Source organism: Silurus meridionalis, chromosome 17, assembly GCF_014805685.1.
Source record: "Silurus meridionalis isolate SWU-2019-XX chromosome 17, ASM1480568v1, whole genome shotgun sequence".
In the NCBI taxonomy this organism is placed as follows: Eukaryota; Metazoa; Chordata; class Actinopteri; order Siluriformes; family Siluridae; genus Silurus; species Silurus meridionalis.
In genome coordinates this window covers 5,885,739-5,905,245 of record NC_060900.1, presented here as the reverse complement: position 1 = coordinate 5,905,245, position 19,507 = coordinate 5,885,739, and the positions used below count along the sequence as shown (strand labels likewise).

The 19,507-nt window shown below is 37.6% G+C and overlaps 2 protein-coding genes and 1 long non-coding RNA gene across 3 annotated transcripts; 1 reads left to right on the top strand and 2 right to left on the bottom strand.

Moving 5' to 3' along the window:
- Nucleotides 1-1,751: 1,751 nt before the first annotated feature.
- On the top strand, nt 1,752-12,701 carry eif2d (eukaryotic translation initiation factor 2D). Its single transcript, XM_046872300.1, has 15 exons — nt 1,752-1,958; nt 2,935-3,125; nt 3,703-3,786; nt 3,872-3,962; nt 4,345-4,452; nt 5,548-5,813; nt 6,248-6,365; nt 6,894-6,939; nt 7,744-7,850; nt 8,074-8,229; nt 9,224-9,313; nt 10,350-10,445; nt 10,741-10,861; nt 12,111-12,285; nt 12,376-12,701. Exons 1-15 carry the CDS (start codon nt 1,903-1,905, stop codon nt 12,444-12,446), a joined length of 1,776 nt encoding a protein of 591 aa, XP_046728256.1. The 5' UTR covers nt 1,752-1,902; the 3' UTR covers nt 12,447-12,701.
- LOC124400450 lies at nt 2,900-5,656 on the bottom strand. Its single transcript, XR_006928386.1, has 3 exons — nt 5,518-5,656; nt 3,848-3,940; nt 2,900-3,036 (listed from the first exon to the last, which is right to left on the bottom strand). It is a non-coding gene; the product is annotated as an uncharacterized LOC124400450 (long non-coding RNA).
- A 3,574-nt stretch (nt 12,702-16,275) lies between the features above and the next one.
- LOC124399742 (probable G-protein coupled receptor 139) lies at nt 16,276-17,971 on the bottom strand. Its single transcript, XM_046870892.1, has 2 exons — nt 17,818-17,971; nt 16,276-17,290 (listed from the first exon to the last, which is right to left on the bottom strand). Exons 1-2 carry the CDS (start codon nt 17,969-17,971, stop codon nt 16,380-16,382), a joined length of 1,065 nt encoding a protein of 354 aa, XP_046726848.1. The 3' UTR covers nt 16,276-16,379.
- Nucleotides 17,972-19,507: the final 1,536 nt, after the last annotated feature.

Genomic DNA, 19,507 nt, shown 5'->3' with positions numbered 1-19,507 from the left:
AATATTTTGGAATAGCCTTTATTTGTCACATATACATTACAATACAGTGAAATTTGTTCTTCGTCTATCCAAGCTTGCTCAGAAGTTGGGGGTCAGAGTGCAAAGTCGGCCAGGATACGGCACCGTAGAGGGTTAAGCGCCTTGCTCAAGGGCCCAAAGGTGGGAGTTTAGCGATACCTGGGCTTGAACCCTGGACCTTCTGATCAGTAACCCAGTGCCTTAACCATTGATCTACCTCTCCCCCGAATATTAGAATATTATAATATTTTAGTGATTGCTGCTATCTATATACTTTTATTTTATTTAATTTTTTTTTTTTTACAATAAATATTTCTTAACAGAGTATTCTCCAGTGTGGTTCAGAACACTTGAAATATTCTGGTGCAAGTGTTGAATGCATGTCTATCCTGGGAGGTGGTAGCTCAGTGGTTGAGGCATTGGACTTTGGATTGGAAGGTAATGAGTTCAAATCCCAGTACCACCAATCTGCCACTGCTGGTCCTTGAGCAAGACCCTTAAGCAAGCAACCTTTAACTACTCAGTTGTAAGTCGCTCTGGATAAGGGGGTGTGCCAAATCCTATAATTGCGACAAAACTATGAAGTACTGATGTCAGAATTTAGGAATTTTGGAAGCGTAACCATGTTTGTTTAGGTTTTCAGACTTAGCCTGCAGGAAGCCTGTAAGATCTTGCTCACTGAAACATCTCTGTTTTATATAATACATGTTTCCCCATTGAGGTTGATGCCTCTAAAATGAACCAGATCGTGCTTTCAACTAGGGTACTATTCCAATTAATGTCCATCAGGTTTTAAAACAGGAGTGTAACAAAAAGTTTAAGTTGCAGTCGAATTAAAAACTTCATAAATTTACTTAAATCACAAAAGAAATCACAATCAACTGAGAATCTAAAGATATATGTCATAACATGTTACAACACGTCAACACAGAGCCAGAGATTTCTTTATTGCGAATGTTTTAGCTGTGTGTATAAACCTTTCCATGGGTGCAAAGAACATAAAAGGTCAGGGGAGAACGGACAGACTGCGTCAGGTTGACACAACAGCTATCTTACAGTAAGTTCATTAATCCTTCTTCACAATCGTTGTGAGCAAAAATGCATCTCATATCCCACAAAACAATAAAACTACAGTGTGGAGTGGACGGGCAGAAGACTGTCCTTCTTCAGTGAAGAACAGAAACCTGAGGCTACAAGGAGCACAGGTTTACATGGACAGTTAAAGATTGGGAAGTATGTTGTTTTTCTTGCAATCTGTAATAATCCAGTTTTGGTGAAACTGCAGCAACTTTTCCCCCAGATTTCTGTTTCTGGCTGCAAAATTTAAATTGACATTATGGTTTTAATAATAATAATAATAATAATAATAATAATAATAATAATAATAATTTTATTTACATTTCTTATAATAATAATAATGACAAAACAATATTGTAATATTTAGGGGCTTTGGCTGACAGTTTTGCATGCTCTAAACATTGAGAACAGGTCATGAAACATCACGTGACTGACAGTCTGTTCAAAATAATCGTTCCACATTTATCAACCCTCCACTGTGCATATGAAAATAACACGTTGTATTATTTTATTAGTTTATTATTAACCAAAATTGGGGGTTTAGTTTGTTTCAAATATGCAGTGAGACGCAATAATACATGCGTATAACAGATCGAGCCGTAGGATTTTATTTATGCGCGTGTTGAGAGGTCAGTTTAATACTGGACAATGTTTCCCCACGGACATATTTTTCGTTGCATCCACACGCTTTTGCAGTGGTCGGCTAATGAAATGTAGCATGTTTGGCCCAAGATATCACAAGTACACCTCAGGCAGTAGATTATAGTATTTATTTGACTGGCTGTTACAAGTAAAATATACAGAAGGATGTTTACCAAAGCGTTTCGTGTGAAATCCAATACTGTTATCAAAGGATCCGACAGGTTTGTAACTAACTAGTAAAGCGTGAGCTGGTTAGCAAAATGCTACTGATTGGTTGAATCGTATTTGCCTCACTGTACACTGTGTAGGTGCCCTACCTAGGGATGGGAATGCATTTAAACGCTGTGTGGCACGAACCCATGTAGTTTCAATGGAGGTGATTTGGGATTCGGCTCGTGTTTGGCAGTTTCCAATAGATTGTCTGTCATGGTGTATTTATTTTCTGATTCAGTTGAGTTTGATTGCAGAATGTGTATGTACATTTTTTTGGTTGAATATTAAAACCATATTTGGCTGCTAACAAAATAAAACATTTTATCAGAATTTCATTTCATTTTTTAGTGTTCTTTGGTGTTAAGAACATGCACAAAATCCCAATGTGCCTTATTTAATATTTATTTAATATTTTAAAACTTCAGCTTAAAAATAAATAAAAAACGAGATATGGAGCCATTGAGGCATGCATATACATATATATAAACCTTTTAACCATCATACTTTAGTCATTTGTAGTTACATATCATTTTATAAAATATCTTTACAAACAATTGTACAAACTTTTATTCCCCCAAAGTTTTTGCTTAGTTTTTTATTCCTTGTAAAATGAATGGAAAAAAATTTCTAACCAAAAGACTAAAACTCATCTGTCCTGATCACTGTTTGACACGTCCACAGCACTGACACTGGAGCTGTTCACATTGAATAAACATCTTACATCAGCATAAAAAAGTATTTTTTGGGGTATATACAGGATGTAAGTAATTTGCTTCTAACTGGACATGGATTGTGTGAAGTCTGAACGTGTGACTTGAGCTGCCAGAGTTTAATTTCCTTTAAAAGCAGTTGTGATCATCAATAGTAATAAGTAAGTAGGAAAAAAAAGCTGCTGGAACTACATTATGTAATGCCTGCTGGCTTCAAGAAAATCTAGTCACTGGTTTCATTTCACTAATATTTCATCACTCGTCTGTCTGACAGGAGGAAGCTGAAAGCAGACGTCTCCGCAGCCTTTCCCTCGCTGTCTGCCGATGACCTCAAGGAGCTTGTCCCGAACAAAGAAGAACTGAACGTTGTAAAAATCTACGCACACAAAGGAGATGCTGTCACTCTGTATGTGCTCCACCGGAACCCCCTGTTCTTCCAGCTGGAGAAACATTTGTATCCTACAGGTATACTACCTCAGCTCATAAATATTTCACATAGCTCTGTAACAATGTTCAGAATAATAAAAGGTGCAGCCTTTTTCAAATGTATTTCAGATCGAATGTTTTTTGGACACCTGAACAGGATTCGTATGTTTTTCCCATTTCCCGTTTAGTCCCCATTTGCTGTTATAATAAGCTCCACTATTTTGGGAAGGGGTTCCACTAGATTTTGTGGAGATTTCGTGCTGATTCAGCCACAAGGGTGTTAGTAAAGTCAGGTACTGATGTACAGTGAGGAGGCCTGGGATGCTTTCCAATTCCATCCCAAAAGGTTGAGGTCAGAGCTTTATAGCAGGTCACTCAACATTTTCCATTTGATTCTATATAAAGCAGACATTCATGGAGTTGGCTTGTAGACAGGGACATACTGAAACAGGTTTGGGTCACCTAGTTCAAGTGAAGGAAAAATGTAATGCATCCAAAGACGTTCTATACAATCGTGTGCCTCCAGCTTTGTGGTAAGAGTTTGAACCAGATGGAAAAGTGAGGTGTACCAATTCATTTTTTACATATTTTCATATTTTTTGTTTGTTTCTACCAGTGTACACACTTTGGCAATATCCTGATCTGTTGCCAGCCTTCACAACATGGCCTCCAGTGCTACAGAAATTAACTGGAGGGGCAGGTGAGTGTTTCCATTAAATGAACATGAGCGTTTGTGAATACATGTGTGTGTGCATACTTACTTGCTTTTACTCCATTTCAAACAGATCTGATGCTGCCAGGAGTCGTGATTTCCTCTACAGGTCTACCAGATGTAAACAAAGGGAACAGCTGTGCTGTTAACGTCGTGTCAAACAGGTAAAGACAAAGAAAAAGAAATGAAAACATAAACCAGTTGTGCACATGCATTTATTATTATAGGTATTGGAAGTAAAAAAATAAGTCAAATTCTTTTCAATGATTTGCTGGTGTGTGGTTCATCGACATTTCTCACGAAATCTTGGAAAAGGGTGATTTTCTTTCTCTCTACTTTTCTCTTTGTTAGAAAAGACAGAATACTTTAGGTTTTTTTTCTGTACACTGTTTTTAATGCAAAAAAGATGAGTGCTGAAAAAGCAGCTACACAGTTAAGTGGAACAAAATAACTGTGATATTGAAATGTAATAGTGACACTTATGTAGATGAGAAATATGCTACACACTATTGTATTTGAGATTTGACTCTTTGCTTGGATGTACAGAGCTCCTGTAGCGGTGGGTACAGCCGCCATGTCAAGCAGAGAGATGAGGACCAGTGGGATGAAGGGGAAAGGAGTAAACGTGTTACACACGTACATGGACCAGCTGTGGTACGAATCTTCCAAACGTATACATATACATATACATATATTTAATTCCCTACATGCATCAATGAGCCATGACCCTGTCGCTGGTTTACTCTTGTTCCTTCCTTGGAGCACTTTTGTTAGATACTGATACAGGAACATCCCATAAGAGCTGCAGTTTTGGAGATGCTCTGACCCAGTCGTCTAGCCGTCACAATTTGGACCTTGTTATACTCACACAAATCCTTACGCTTGCCCATTTTTCCTGCTTTTGACACGTCAACTTTGAGGACAAAATGTTCACTTGCTGTATAATATATTCCACCCACTATCAGGTGCCATGATGAAGAGATAATCGGTGTTATTTACTCACCAGTTATAGTGACATAATATGTAATATGTCACTTATATGTTAGTGAAACCATACTCAACATAGAGCATGAAGACTAGATATGTTTGAAAGGTCGTAGATGTTTTTCACTGAACTTGTTCATGTCTATTAGAAAAGAAGAACATAGAAATGCCAAGTTCCCATTGCATTCCCTTTTTTTGCAAATGTACTTACACACTTACTTATTTACTTACACATTTGTAAGTACCTGTTATATTTTTAGATGACAGGGCAGCCCGTAAAAATATTTTTGGAAATGTTTTAAAGTAATTTTGGTGTTTTAAATGACGTAAATCATCAGGATACCAACTGGAACGTTTGCTATGTTTCCACACGGACGGTTTTAATTGCCGGATGTGTGCACCATGGTGGATTTTGGTGCTTGATTTTGAAACTTGGCATACCAGTGAAACAAATGTTTATTTGTATTATTTTTTTTATATCTGAGTTGGAAATTGTCGAATAGAAATGTGCGCTGCATTAATGGTGCGTTAAAAAAATGAGTGCCGTTGAAATTAATTTGCTTTATTAGGGCGTTAATTTTGACAGCTCCACTGTACTGTTCATGCTGGACTCTAAAGACGATCTTTTTATACCATTTCTCTACATATAATTTTTGGATAAGTCCCTAATACTTTTCTTACAAAATCTTATTGTTCATTGTAAAAACGACGGTTAAAAGGCCGTCTTTGCTATACCTTCATCTACATCTGTCATTTTGTCCACAGGGCTTTTGGAGATAAGTCTGCTCCTCCAGTCATCTCGGTCACCGATCCTTCGGTTCAGGCAGAGGCCGACCTGGATGCCAGGGAAAGTGGAGAAGAGGAAACGGAAGAAATGGCTCGGGAAAGTGAAGGACAGAACGACGTGTCTGGGATGACTGCAGTGGAATCGTCCTGTCAGAATTTCCAGGATCTCAGCATCCAAGATGGTAGGAAAGAGGAGAAGACAGAGGAGGTACATGGAGAGCAGGAAGACACGCGATCACTGCAAGGCAAGTTCTCACAGCGTGCTTGTTGTTTATCATTCATATTCATCTCTTTCTTACTTAACAGCATGCCTCACAACTTCTGGCCATGTTTTCTTAGAAATGTTTAACCAAATTTATAGTCAGTATAGTTTATGATCCATCCTTTCTTGTCCTCTTTCATGTTAATGTCTCATTTGGACAAAACATTTTTCTTTGTTGTTATAATTCTGCAATTACAAATCAAATAAAAAATTAGATTTGACATTTGAACCATCGCTTCACATATATCCATACCCAGTGCTAAACAAAAAAAACTAACTCAAGAAACTCATTAAGACCCACTCCAAATCAAGCAGATTGGCCTGGACAGTCCTAACACACATCAAATTACTGCTCACGTTCTGCACACATTACTTTTTAACTACTGACCGTCTTTTTCTCTTCTCGCTTCTGTACAGAGCAAATGGATTCTCTGTTGTTCCAGTGTTTCCTCCACGCCCTGAAGAGTAAAGTGAAGAAGTCGGAGCTCCCCCTGCTGACCGGCACTTTTCTGCGCAAGCACATGGCCGCATGCTGGTAACAATAATTTTCTCTCTCCCACCCCAACCCAAATGGTCTGCATCATTCACTCTTTGACACGCAAACAAGGCCATTCCGACTGACTAAAAGCCCACCATTCTTGACATAGTTGGCGAGTCAGAACAGGAGCGCTCGAGACTGAAGAGGCCTTCAAAATCTGCAACTTAGAAATGTTTAAATGCATATATAAATATAAGAATGTTTTAAGTACACCTTGCTGTGATTTACACAGACGCCAGAGGTTATTATCACACCATTTACTTGGAGGAATTACACGTAGTGCAGAAACGTACATATATACCAACCACACCAAGCTGCCACTCCCGGGCCCCTGAGCAAGGCCCTTAACCCTATAGCTGCTCAGTTGTATGAATGAGATAAAATGTAAGTCATTCTAGATAAGGACATAGTATTATCATCTATTCATTATTTGTTGTTGTATTATTGTTTACTTTATGCCAAGTATGTTTTTATCACTGTTTTCATAATTAACATTTTTTTATCTTGTTTGTTCTTGTTTTTCAGTCCTAAAGGAAAAAATCTGGACATAAAAAAATCCAGCTATAAGAAGGTACGTAAAAGTAAATGTGACCAAAGAAAACTTTTTTTTTCATTAATTTTTTCAATCTCTTTTTCTCCACCACCCCCCCTCACTCTTTCTCTTTCACACTTTATCTATCTCTCTTTCTCACACATTCTTTATCTCTCTTCTTTTCTCTTTATCTCTCTAACTTTTCCCTCTTTTACACTTTCTCTCACAAACACTCCTTTTCTCTCACTTTTCCTCCATCTCTCAAACGTTCTCGCTCCTACACTATCATTCTTTCACTCTCAATCTTTCTCCCCTCCCCTCTCATTCTTTTACGTCATCTATATGTCTTTCACACACAATCCTTTTCTCTCACCTTTTCTCTATCCTTTACACTTTCTCTTTATCTCTCATTTTCTCTTTCACAACTTTCTCTCACACACTTTTCTCTCACTTCTCTTCTGCCTCTCACACTTTTCTCCCTCTTTCTTTCTCTCTCTCTCTCTCTCTCTCTCTCTCTCTCTCTCTCACACACACACATTCTCTCATTTCTCTCTCGCTCTCTCTCGCTCTCTCACTTTATCTGTCTTTCATACAACCTTTTCTCTGTCTTTGACACTTCTCCTTTTCTCTTTTATTCTCTCTCTCTCTCTCTCTCTCTCTCACACACATTTTTTTCTGTATTTCTTTTCATTCTCAACATGTCTCTCTCTTTCTCACTTTAACTCTCTGTCTTTCACACACTCTCTTTCTCTCATTTTCTCTCTATCTATCACACCTTCTTTCTTTCTCTCTCATTTTCTCTCTTTCTCATACTCACTCACTCTCTTTCTTTATAATTTCTAGCTCTCGAAGTTCCTGCAGTCTATGCAAAAGGAGCACAGTCTGGTTCGGGTTAAGGAGCTCAGTAAAGGAGTGGACAGCATTGTAGAGGTCGACTGGAGGAACCCTGAGTATGTACAGTCAGTACACTTGAACAGGAAACACTTGCTTTAAATCAGTAGTGTTTTATCACAGTGTGTAGCATTAATATTAATAAGGATAATATGTGCCAGATGCAATATGTTGGTTGGTATATCATGTAGATTCTAATGCAGATTTTGTTGGATGTGTGTTGCATTAAGTTGAACCGTCTACTGAATATCCAGTGAAGTCAGTCCAGTGATTTTATTTCAGATTGTGTTCCTTCTGCATCCCTGAGGACTGGGAGCCCCCAGAGGACTGTGCTGAGGATAGAGTGAGCTGTGAGGTGGTCTACAAACCCCCTGAAATCACCCTGCTTTACGCGGTCACCGCACGCCTAGAGCCCCTGTTCCAGGACGCAAAGAAAAAGTGAGCACCTAGATCAAGTTGGCTTGTTAGTTCATGCATGCAGGAATAGTTATTAACCTTTCTGATGACAATCCTAAAATTGTCCATGCCCCAAAGCAAAACCGTCCTAGATTTAAACAGGATTTTCTGTGAAATGGCAAATTATAATATGATTTTAGCATTAGAATGATTCAATAAGCAAAGGTTCTTCTCGAGCATGCTTTGTCTTGTGCAAATTTCACCCACATGACAGCCCTCAATATATTCACTAATGTGAGACTGTTGTAATGACAAATTTGTAAAACTCTCCAGGTAGTAAGGACTCTTATATCTTGCTAACAGCACCCATGATTGATACTGCCAGACACACTGTGATGTTATTTTAGTAGTAGTATTTTTATTAGGGGGCCAAGCACCAATGGTGTGTAGCTACCCTGTCATAACAATTTCTTGTTTTTGTTCTTCTTTTTCTTCTTCTGTTTATTGTGTCTATGACATCCCATAGAACCAAAGCAAAGGTTGTTGAATTTGGCACATGAATTTTTACCATTCTGGTGAAATTTGGGTCAAGTGCTGCCACCATCAGGCCAAATTAGAGCCTAAAATGGAAGAAATTGTATTCTCTTAACTATTGTGCAATATTTAAAAACCAGGCATCTCTGTATTCTCTGTGCTGAGGACGAGTTCAGCACACCCTATGATGCCAATATGCACCTAATAAATTATTGTGGTCATCCTTAATGATTCTCCTTGCGATTTTCATCCAGTCTTTACCAGATTCGGCTTGTATCATTAAACCTTTCCTAAAACAGTCAGAGATTTCCAGGGAAGACAGTTTGTCAAAACACACACTTCATAGTTCACCCCATGAGCTACAAATCATAGAAAAGCGCTCTTTAATATCATGATTATTATGTAGAATCTGTAACCATAGCAAACAGGAACTCTTAGTTGCTGATATTCACCTTGGTGTGCTTATGTGTGACCTTTTTCTTTTTTTTTTTTCCCTTTTCAGAAAGGGTACAGTGCTACAGGCCAGCGAAGTCCGGAGCATCATCACCGATTATGTGAAAAGAAACGAGCTGGTCCACGAAATCAACAAAAGGTATTACTTTGATGCAAGAGACTTCCATTCTCTTTTGAAAACATAATCTGCTTCTTGATTGCTTGTTTTTAGGGCATTCTTTAAATGCAAACAATATTTTTGCAGTATGCAAAATGACGTTATGTAACGTAAGTCTAGCATGCGTTGCCATGCTGATGAACGTCCGTCATTTGCGAAGGAAATGATCTGGATTATGGAATAATTAAACAATTTGTTTTTCCTTAACAATACCTAATGGTACCTAAATTCACCATCAGCTTTTCGATACTAGCAGCAAACTATTACTGGGTGACAATAAGTGTCTGTAGGCAACGAAAATATTGGCTCCTACGCTGTATGTAGTGCTTGACCATCAGAAACTGTCATGGCCACGGTACCATTAAGACTTTATTTCTAGCTGTACGGAAACAGAAACAGTTTTTCTGCTTTGCAACCCAACTCCCTCGAAGGAAACATGTAGCTTGCTAATGCATGTTATTAAAATAAACTAGCTGGCAAAAATAATCAAATATATGCGTTCTCGTTCGATTTATACTATATACACTATAATTGGCAAAAGTATTGGAACACTTGACTCTCCAAGCCATATGTATAGGTTCTTTCCCAAACTCTTGCTACAAAGTTGGAGGATTGTGTATGATGCCTGTGGATGCGGTAGCTTTAAATTTTCCCTTCACTTGAACTAGGAGACCCAAACCTGTTTAAGCATGACAATGCCCCAGGCTTCCTTACCGTACGTATTGAACATGCTTGTGGCTCTAAATGTGCAAAATTTTCACACAACCACTACAAGATCTAGTGGAACATCCTGGAAGAGTGAAGGGTTTTATAATGGATAAGGAATAAATGTGGAATGCATATGTTCAAAATAGCACATGCAAATCTTCTGGTCAGGTGTCAACAAACTTGCCATCTTGTAAAAGTTTACTTAATAACCGGTAAATACAAAAACCATAATGTTTTACATTATATACAGAAATGGCCACATGATACATTGGTGCCTTTTGTTCTTTGTGTTGTTCTCTGTATTGGGCAGTTATGTGAACATTAGTCCCGTGCTGTGCGACTGCTTACTGGAAAAATCGGAGTATCAGGAGGTCGGGACGTTAAAATGGGACGATCTCTTCAGCCGGTAAACCCCCTTTACTGTTCTTCTTTCTGTAATTGTTTGAGTGACTCAGATATTCATGTAGCAATAAACCTCATCTAAATGAAGCGAGATCGTATTGAAGACGAATGCTTACGTACAGGTCTGTTTATTGATCCCGAGTCATGCGTCGTGGTGAATTCGGCATGTGGACAATTAAAAAAATGCAATTACATTTTATGAGCATTTATGAGCATCTGTGTCAAGCATGTGGATCCAAAATGTAGGAATTACTTTTTTTTTATTTTTTTTTTTTTATGACATATGGCTGTGTTTCCAGGACTCTGAGCAGGATGCAGTCCTGCCATCAGCTGCAGTTTCCAGGCCAGGTTCCTGTGGTCAGGAAAGGGCAGGTGGACCCCATCGATATCAGTGTAGCCTCCAGAGGCTCTAACAAGAAGGTATGGGTCTGACTGTTTAACAGTTTAGATGTACACTAAATGTACAAAAGTTAGTGGACACGTGACCATAAGATTGGTATGTGCTTTTTGGACATCCAAACCCACATATAGTTCCCATTTGCTGTTATGTTGGCCTCCACTCTTTTGGGAAGATGTTCCACTAGATTTTGGAGTGTGAATGTGGAGATTTGTGCTCATTCAGCCACAAGGGTGTTAATAAAGTCAGGTACTGATATAGGGTGAGGAGGCCTGGGGTGCAGTCAGCGTTCACTGTCATCAGTGGTGGAGAGTAATGAATGAAATGCAATTTGTTACTGTACTTAAGTAGCTTTTTTGTGTATCTGTACTTTACTGAAGTATTTCCGTATCTTTAATACATTTCAAAGTCAAATTTCTTACTTTTTTACTCAACATTTAATTTCTTTTTATTTGAGTGGATAAAAACTGGTCAAACAGGCAGCAAACCACCAATCAGGGTCGAGCGCACGCTATGTTCTGAAGTATTTAATTGGTGTTTGGTGGTTTCTACGTATCATCAACATCCAGTTTAGCGTCAGTTCAACATTCAACATTTTGAGAGGAATAAATGATTGAAGAAACTCCTGACTCGAACACGACACAACACCCGTGCACAATGTTTTTGACGTGGTTGAAAAGAAGGTTTTGGGTTCAAGATCATTTTAATAGATATCGATCTGTTTGGCTCAATAATATCATTCTATTAAGAGATTGTCGTTAAGTCGAATTATAGGACATTATAACCGTAATAAATCATAGTACTCGGGATACTTAAGTACATTTGAAGGCAAGTACTTTTGTATTTTTCCTTAAGTGAAAGTTTAAAGGGAGCACTTTTTACTGGAGTCATATTTTACCTACTGTATCTCTACTTTTACTCAAGTACATGGTTTGTGTACTTCGTCCTCCACTGCCATTCATCAGGGATCAAGGTTGAGGACAGTAGCAGGAGCATACCACTCAAAATCTTCTACTCCAACCCATTTAAACCATATCTTCATAGTGCGGAGTATTGGGACACTTGATGTTTCCAGTCATATATGGACTTATTAGTTCTTTATTGAGTAATTAATATAAATAAAGATTTATTTAAATGAAGAATTATTTTTAATTTAATGTTGTTATTTGCTAGTTTGTGATAGAGAACTCAGACTTTTCAAGCTGTTGAAGTCTTTGTAGTATTTATGGTGCAAGCGTGTCTCCCTGCCCTGAATTCTGCATGTGTGTTCAGGTGACAACAATAAAGAACTTGGAGGGGTTTGGGATAGAGCCAGCTGTGGTAGCAGACACACTGCAACATGTAGTCCAGGCCAGTTCCGTCCTCCACGATGTCCCTGGAGCCAAAGACCGGCAGCTTGTACAGATTCAGGGCAACCAGGTGCATCACATCGGCAAACTGTTACTAGGTAAAGCTCGGCTTAACGTACAACCACACGGATCCGTTTATTTGCTCCCTGCTTATTGCTTATTGTCTGTCTTGATTTGATTTGTTTCAGAGCAATATCAGATCCCTCGCAAATACATCCAGGGTTTGGATAAAGCTCCGAAAGCAGGCAAGAAGAAATAGAATGTGCCTTACACTACCGACTGTACAATGCTGAAACATAGACATGAACTGCTGGCCTTATTCATTACTTGTGTACTACTCCTAGACTTCTCCACCGGCACAATGGAATCAAATACTAGAAGAAAACAATTCAGCTTTCAAGATTATTTTGATAAATGTGGTACATAAAAATGTAAAGTACATAAAGTCAGAAGATGATACACATTCTTTTTATGTAATGTAACCATAATGCTATAAAACCATACCATTTCAGAAGTCTTTTTTTTTCTGTCCGAGTTTTTTCAATTATTATTTAATAGTAAACTTGGCAAGTTCTAAACAAATATGCTTATCTTCCTTTTTTATTTCCCATTTGATTTCCGTCCTGTCCGCCATTTTTTAGCAAACTAATTACAATCATGGAGAAACAAGTCAAGCGTTCATGGTTCAAGGCATGGTTTTTGGTGTTAGATGAGCTGGATAAAAAAATGATAAAAATCTGCTGGGATTTTTACTCAATAGATTCTAGCATTCACACTCATTGCTATTAAAATAACCTCAGACATCAGAGTTTAGGTTTTTCACCTCAAGTCATATTCCTGTCTGCACAGAACAGAAATCTAAAGCTAAAATGGGCTTTTAAAGATATAAAGCACACTTTTTTAAATTTTTTTTTATTATCAGTGAATTGAATTTGATCGGTTGCATTTATGAGACATTTTCTTATTATGTTTGCTATTTGGTCCTGCTATCTCTCAGGGCAAAAGTGACTTTTCTCTATTCTATCATTAGCTGGTAAAATTTACAACCACTTGATGTTCTAGCAGCCGGAGTCACTAGCAGTCTTTGAACGATGTCTAAAGACTTACCTCCTCCATAAATATTTAAAATAACAGAATTAAATGCAATTTAACAGACAGAGTTTTGAGAACGATGGTACTTTCAGTTTGTGACCTAATAAACCATCATGAAAATGTATTTATTTGTAAAGACTTCAAAGCACTTCAAGGTGTAAAGGTGTGTGGAAAAAAATAAAATAAATGTAATTTGAACACAGTGCATGCTGTAATGTAGCAGGGTGATCTGGGCTTTTCCTCCAGGGTGGGATATACCCCGATCAGGCATAACGTTATTATAACATTATGAGCAGTGAAGTTAATGACACTGATTATCTCTTCATAATGGTTAGTGAGTGAGATAAAGTAGGCAGCAAGTGAACAGTTGACGTTATAGAAGCAGAACTAATAGGCAAACGTAAGGATTTGAGCAAGTTGTGACGGCTAGACGACTGGGTCAGAGCATCTCCAAAACTGCAGCTCTTGTGGGATGTTCCTGGTCTGCAGTGGTCAGTATCTATCAAAAGTGCTCATTGGAAGGTACAGTGGTGAACCAGCGACAGGGTCATGGGCGTCAAAGGCTCATTGATGCAAAGGCTGGTTTGTGTTGTATCCAATAGACGAGCTCCTGTAGCTCAAATTGCTGAAGATGTTAAAGCTGTAAATGCTCGATGGTTCACAACTGTTTTGTCATCAAAAAAGGGGACCAACACAATATTGGCATGGGGTTAAAATGTTTTGCCTGATCAGAGGCCTCACATGGTTCTTAATGCCAAAAGTCTTCAGCACAGCAGCATGAATTAGCCTCTGATGAAGAATAAGCTAACAAAATTAAATCTAACCTTTTCATAATGCTAATGAGTACTGAAAGAGCTGTCTGGACACGCACAGTAAATCTTGATCGATCTATCTGGAAAGAACTGTGGGTTTTTTCCCCCCCCCCAATCAAAATAAAGATAAGTGGCATCACCCATCCCTACTAAGAAAACTGCATAATTTACACAGCTGTCATGATCAAGAAATCTTACTTTGGTATTATATAAGTAAAAAAAGAGAGAAAACTAGAGTCCAGTCTGCTTTCACTCTTAACCACCAGTTTAAAGCTGTGCACTGTATAAGTACAATCCATCACTTCTGACTCTAAAGCATGTTGAAGCAATACTTCTGAAAACAAAAATATTCTGAAATATGTACTGTCTAATGCGAACAAGCAGTTATGGGTGTTTTTGGCCGTGCAGAGCGAAATACACACATTGTATAACTGGGTTTCATAATCCCGAATGTAGTTAACTTATCATATAAACATGGGAGAGAGAAAAAAAACCTGTGTGTGTTATAATGGTTTATTATAATTTTCATTGCATAACAACCTTTATTATTCTGGCGATGCGCTACGGATATTGAATGCCTATTTGGCTCGAGCTGTCTGTTGTTGGATGGACTTGTTTTTGGACCGCATAAGTATGTTTTTCAAGGATATTAAATTTCAAATGCAAACATAGCAACACTCCCAAACAATATAAACGCCTCATAGATGCAGCATATTTGCACAAAGGCAATATTAAGGGTGGTTTTATGGTGTTCCAACTGACTGTGAGGAATAAACCTGTGAAAAGGAGGTGGCGGAGGATTGAATCAACATGACCAGACACTGATTCAGTTTTATGCCAGTTTGAAAGCTCTTAAAGGTGAGCTCAAAATGAATTCTCAATGTGTACATTCTGGTAACCAATAAAGTGAATTACTGGCACCAGTTTGGTTTCACCATGCTTTAGTCTGTAGGATGTTTACGAAGTATAAAAGTATGTATATTATATAATATATCTAAATGAAAAATCGTTGCAAATGAGATGTCTTAAACACGAAGCAAACAACAGAAAAATAGGAGGGGAGAAAAAAATATTTTTGAAACGTGCATTTCTTTATCCAAATCTGATATGAAGAATGGACTGGCATCAAAGTCATTAGAGGATATTTACGCCACAACACTGTTGAATCCTGGAATCTGGAACAATTTGTTTATTTTTCTATAAATGAAGCTCGAAGCTCTGACAATCACTCTGGCAATAATCACAGGTTTATATTAATGCACTCACTTCAGTACAGATATTCACACAGACAAATTGATCTTGTGAAGTTCACTAAGAAGATGGTCATTTAACATTTAAGGAGTCAGAACTTTTTAGATTCTCAGCAACATACTGTAAGAAACATATTAAGAAATATATTAACATTTAAAAATGTCAGCCAATATATTTTGGTTTTAGAGGAATAAAGACATTAAGAGAAACCTCGATCAATTTCAGGTTAATGACTGTATCTGCCTCACCCCCTGATATTGATTATGTTGCTGTTACAATCTGTTCTGACATGTTCTATAGCTTACTTAGATCTTATTTTAGAAAGGAAATAAATTAATCTTTCATTTGTAAAACTGATGATTTTTTTCAATATTGACACTTACACTCTTTCTAGCTTACTGACTGAAGGTTAACAGAAACACACACATGTTTTGAGATGTTTTTAAAAATGTGTCTTTTATTAAAACTGAACATAGAAGAAAAAATCATTGCATGCTAAATCAATAAAACATGAAACAATTACCAAGTGAATATTCATTCATGGAATTTATATTGTTATACCTGCAAAATCATCTTTGTACTGATGAAACTGAAAAATGATGCGGAAATACGTGTCATTTCTTAAACATCAAGGTTTACAAGCAACACGGTAATGCATGCGATTTAGAAACGTATTTGACTACATTCCCAGCACATTTGACTTCATAACCATTGCAATTTCCAAGTTCTTTGTAAGATCCGAAAAAAAAAGGTGGATCAAGAACATTAATTGCAATATTTACAATAACTTCAGAACATTAAAAGGAAAATACAGGCTGGTGAACAAACAATATAAATGTGATCGGACCTGGCATATTATACACACAATATTGCACTTTGCACTTTTTGAGAAAAAATATGCAGTTTTTAACTTTGTGTTCTTTAGTTTGTTACTCCAAGTAAACCCTTAGAGCCTGTATGTTTGTATTTTTTATCAGAGAGTTGGACTTCAATAATAAAATAAGTGTTTCTACGCCATCAACTTTCCAAATAGTGCCTCATATGTTTCCTGATGGATCATTTGTGATCAAGCGAAATCTCCACAGAATATATTTGACACAGGTTATAACTTCCTGTCTGAATTTGGTCTGTGTGCACGCATACAAGTACATGTTAATGGCAGCGTTGCTGAGGCTAAACATGGTGCCAAGATTTGCCGCAACGTTTATACTCAGGCTGTAGTCATCGCGATCCAACGTCCAGCCATTGGTGCGCAGGATGATCTGAGTGATACAGCGTGTGATGGTCAGCAACACGAAAGTCATGGAGACGGTCACCAAAAGCACCACGGATTTCCTCTTCCGTGAACGTAGCAGTGGCGTCACTTTTTGGCCCGATGTGCATATTGTGTGCACTCGGTTAGTGAGGGAGATCTGGCGCAGCGTCAGGCCGTTTAAAACCCCGATAATGACAAATGGCAAAATGTGTGAGACGATAGTCTGCATGCTCACCATGGCAAGTGTGTAGTGAGTGGTGGCATTGGGATTATATATACAAAACCAGCGCTGCAGATCCTGCCTGTATGTTGATATATAGGCCCAGTAATAGGGCAACGCCAACAAGTGACCAAGGGCAAAGATAATACAGATGGTCCATAGTGTACCATGAGGTATGCCGAACTGCTTCCTGAGACTGTAGGTAGTAATAGAGAGGAAACGCTCTGCAGTAAAGGCCACTACCAGCCACGTAGAAGTGTTGGAGGCGCCATAGGTGAAGATGTCCCTTAGGCTGCACCATGGTTCCTGAGACCAAAAGGGCTCCACTGTGAGGTATTTAATAGAGAGCTCCAACACTACGATGAACAGCAGGACAGCTGTGTCAGCTATAGAGATGGCTATCAGGTAGAAGGTGCTCGATTTGGAGAGCATACATTTACGTCTCCAGAAAATCACGAAAGACATAATGTTTGCTGCAGGACAAAGCGAAAGATCACAATTCATCATTTTCATTAAGATTTTTGCAGACCCTACATTATTTATAATTTAAAAGTATTTTTTTTTAACTGGGATCCTGTCTAGGTGCCTTTGGAAATATAAAGCATTTTTTGTTGAATTGAGTAGATGATGCTTTATTGTTGTCAGAAATTCATCAATGAATCATAAGATGAATTGAAGGATAAGCACTAAAAATGATCTAGGATCATCTTAGGGTTCCAAAGGTTTCCACTGGTTTGGCTGCAAGGTTTTTTATCACAACAAAGCAAAAGCCATGACGAAGAATTGACGAAGATGAACTGATTACAGGTAATTTAGGAAAGTAAAAACTTGCGAGCACACCCAGCCCTATGTGGACAAGATTAAAATGCCACACAGACTTTTATCTTTTTTTTCTCTGAGTGTATGCATGGGAATTATCACCACTTTCTCCTTAGTGATCCTATTAGAATATTACATGTACATGCTGTATTTGCAAATGAGTATCAACATGAATACTCACAAGGGATTCCGATGGCTGCGAGAGTAGGATAGTAGACCCTCTGCAGGTGGATCATCCAGTGCTCCTGAGACTCCATTTCTTCCCTCTGACTCCACTGTAACTTGGAGAAGACATGGAGCAGAGAAAATGTTGGGCACCGATGTCCCGCCCACATGACTGTGTTCCTGGAAATATTGTGGGAGGTTTATCAGTTCTGTTAATATTGACATGGCTGGGGATAATTTGAGCTTAGATGGTAATTAAATCATAAAGTTCACTTGGTTTTCACACTGATTTCTAATTCTTTAGACACAGTAATGACAATATATATATATATATATATATATATATATATATATATATATATATATATATATATATATAAACTGTGCAGTTTTTTTTAACATAAAAAATGTTTTACATTATAACATTTCATTTTCTGAAATATTACACAGTCCAGTCTCAGCCTGTGTAACAAGTCAGATCCATTAATTCTCAGAGGAAACAAGCCTGGACTATCGTTGATGAATATGGCCAGAAGATGGCAATATTAGAACTCATGCAGGGGCAGGTATAATCAATCTTAAAAAAAAGTAGGTCTACATGCATCCTGACAGCGTGTGGTGCAAGACCTGGGTTACTGATGAGCCTCCAGCAGGAGCTGTGTGGGTTTCATGTTGGTCCAACCATCCCGAAGCATCACATAGTGGGCAGGAACTTTATCTCAGTAATTACCCTTCACTATAAATTACTTATAATTAATCACAGATAAGCCGTTCCCATAAGATACAACAGTAATGACTTTATACTAAAGATAGTTTGACATTTAAATACATACATTTTGTATTTGTTTCCTACGGTACTAAACTAATATGTCAATATACATTTCAGTATTGTGTCCTCTTCATTAGGAAATAGTGGCATTTTCATTTTCTTCTGCACTATTTCAGTATTGTAGGTGCATTTTCTGGGCTTTTTCTGTAATTTTATTTTTTTATTTTTTTTAAAGAACAGTTAAAACATCTTTATAAGTTTTTAAGATAAACCCCAATTGAGTAAAACGTTTTTTATTTCTTTATAGAGAACACTTTCTTTCCAGACTTACTCAGTGTCTCTAAAAGGTACTTCAGGTCACCTCCTAAAGGGTTTTATGACTGTTGGAAAAGCTGAATTGGCTGTTTTCCAGCAGGTAAGCCAAACCATGAGTTGATCAGAGGATGAAATTGATTAAGTTGGTCAAGCTACTTACAGGGCTGTCAAGTCAAGTACAAGCACACAGAATCTAGCCTAATAGTATAATCTAGCCCCCATAACTACCCAAGTATTCAATAAAACTAGGCAAAAAACAAATCTTATTGTAAATAAAACCAGGCACAAAACAAGACTTAATAATTAATCCAAAATCTAGGTCTGCGTTCAATAAACCTGGCCTAAAATAAGCCTAAATGTGAACAAAACAAGACAAAATACTGTACAAAAGTAGCCTGAGAAAACTTGACAATAAAACCAATAAAGGAATTAGCCTATAAACTATAAAAAATATAAAATATTCAGTAAAGCAATGCCAGCTGCCTGCCCAATAGTCAATAAAACAAAACTCTCTAAAATGTAAAGTTTTTATTTGAAACCCAATTTTAAACAGAAACCTGACTGCCATTGTCATGTTAAAATGTAACATCTATTTCATTTTTCAAAACATTATTCAATAACC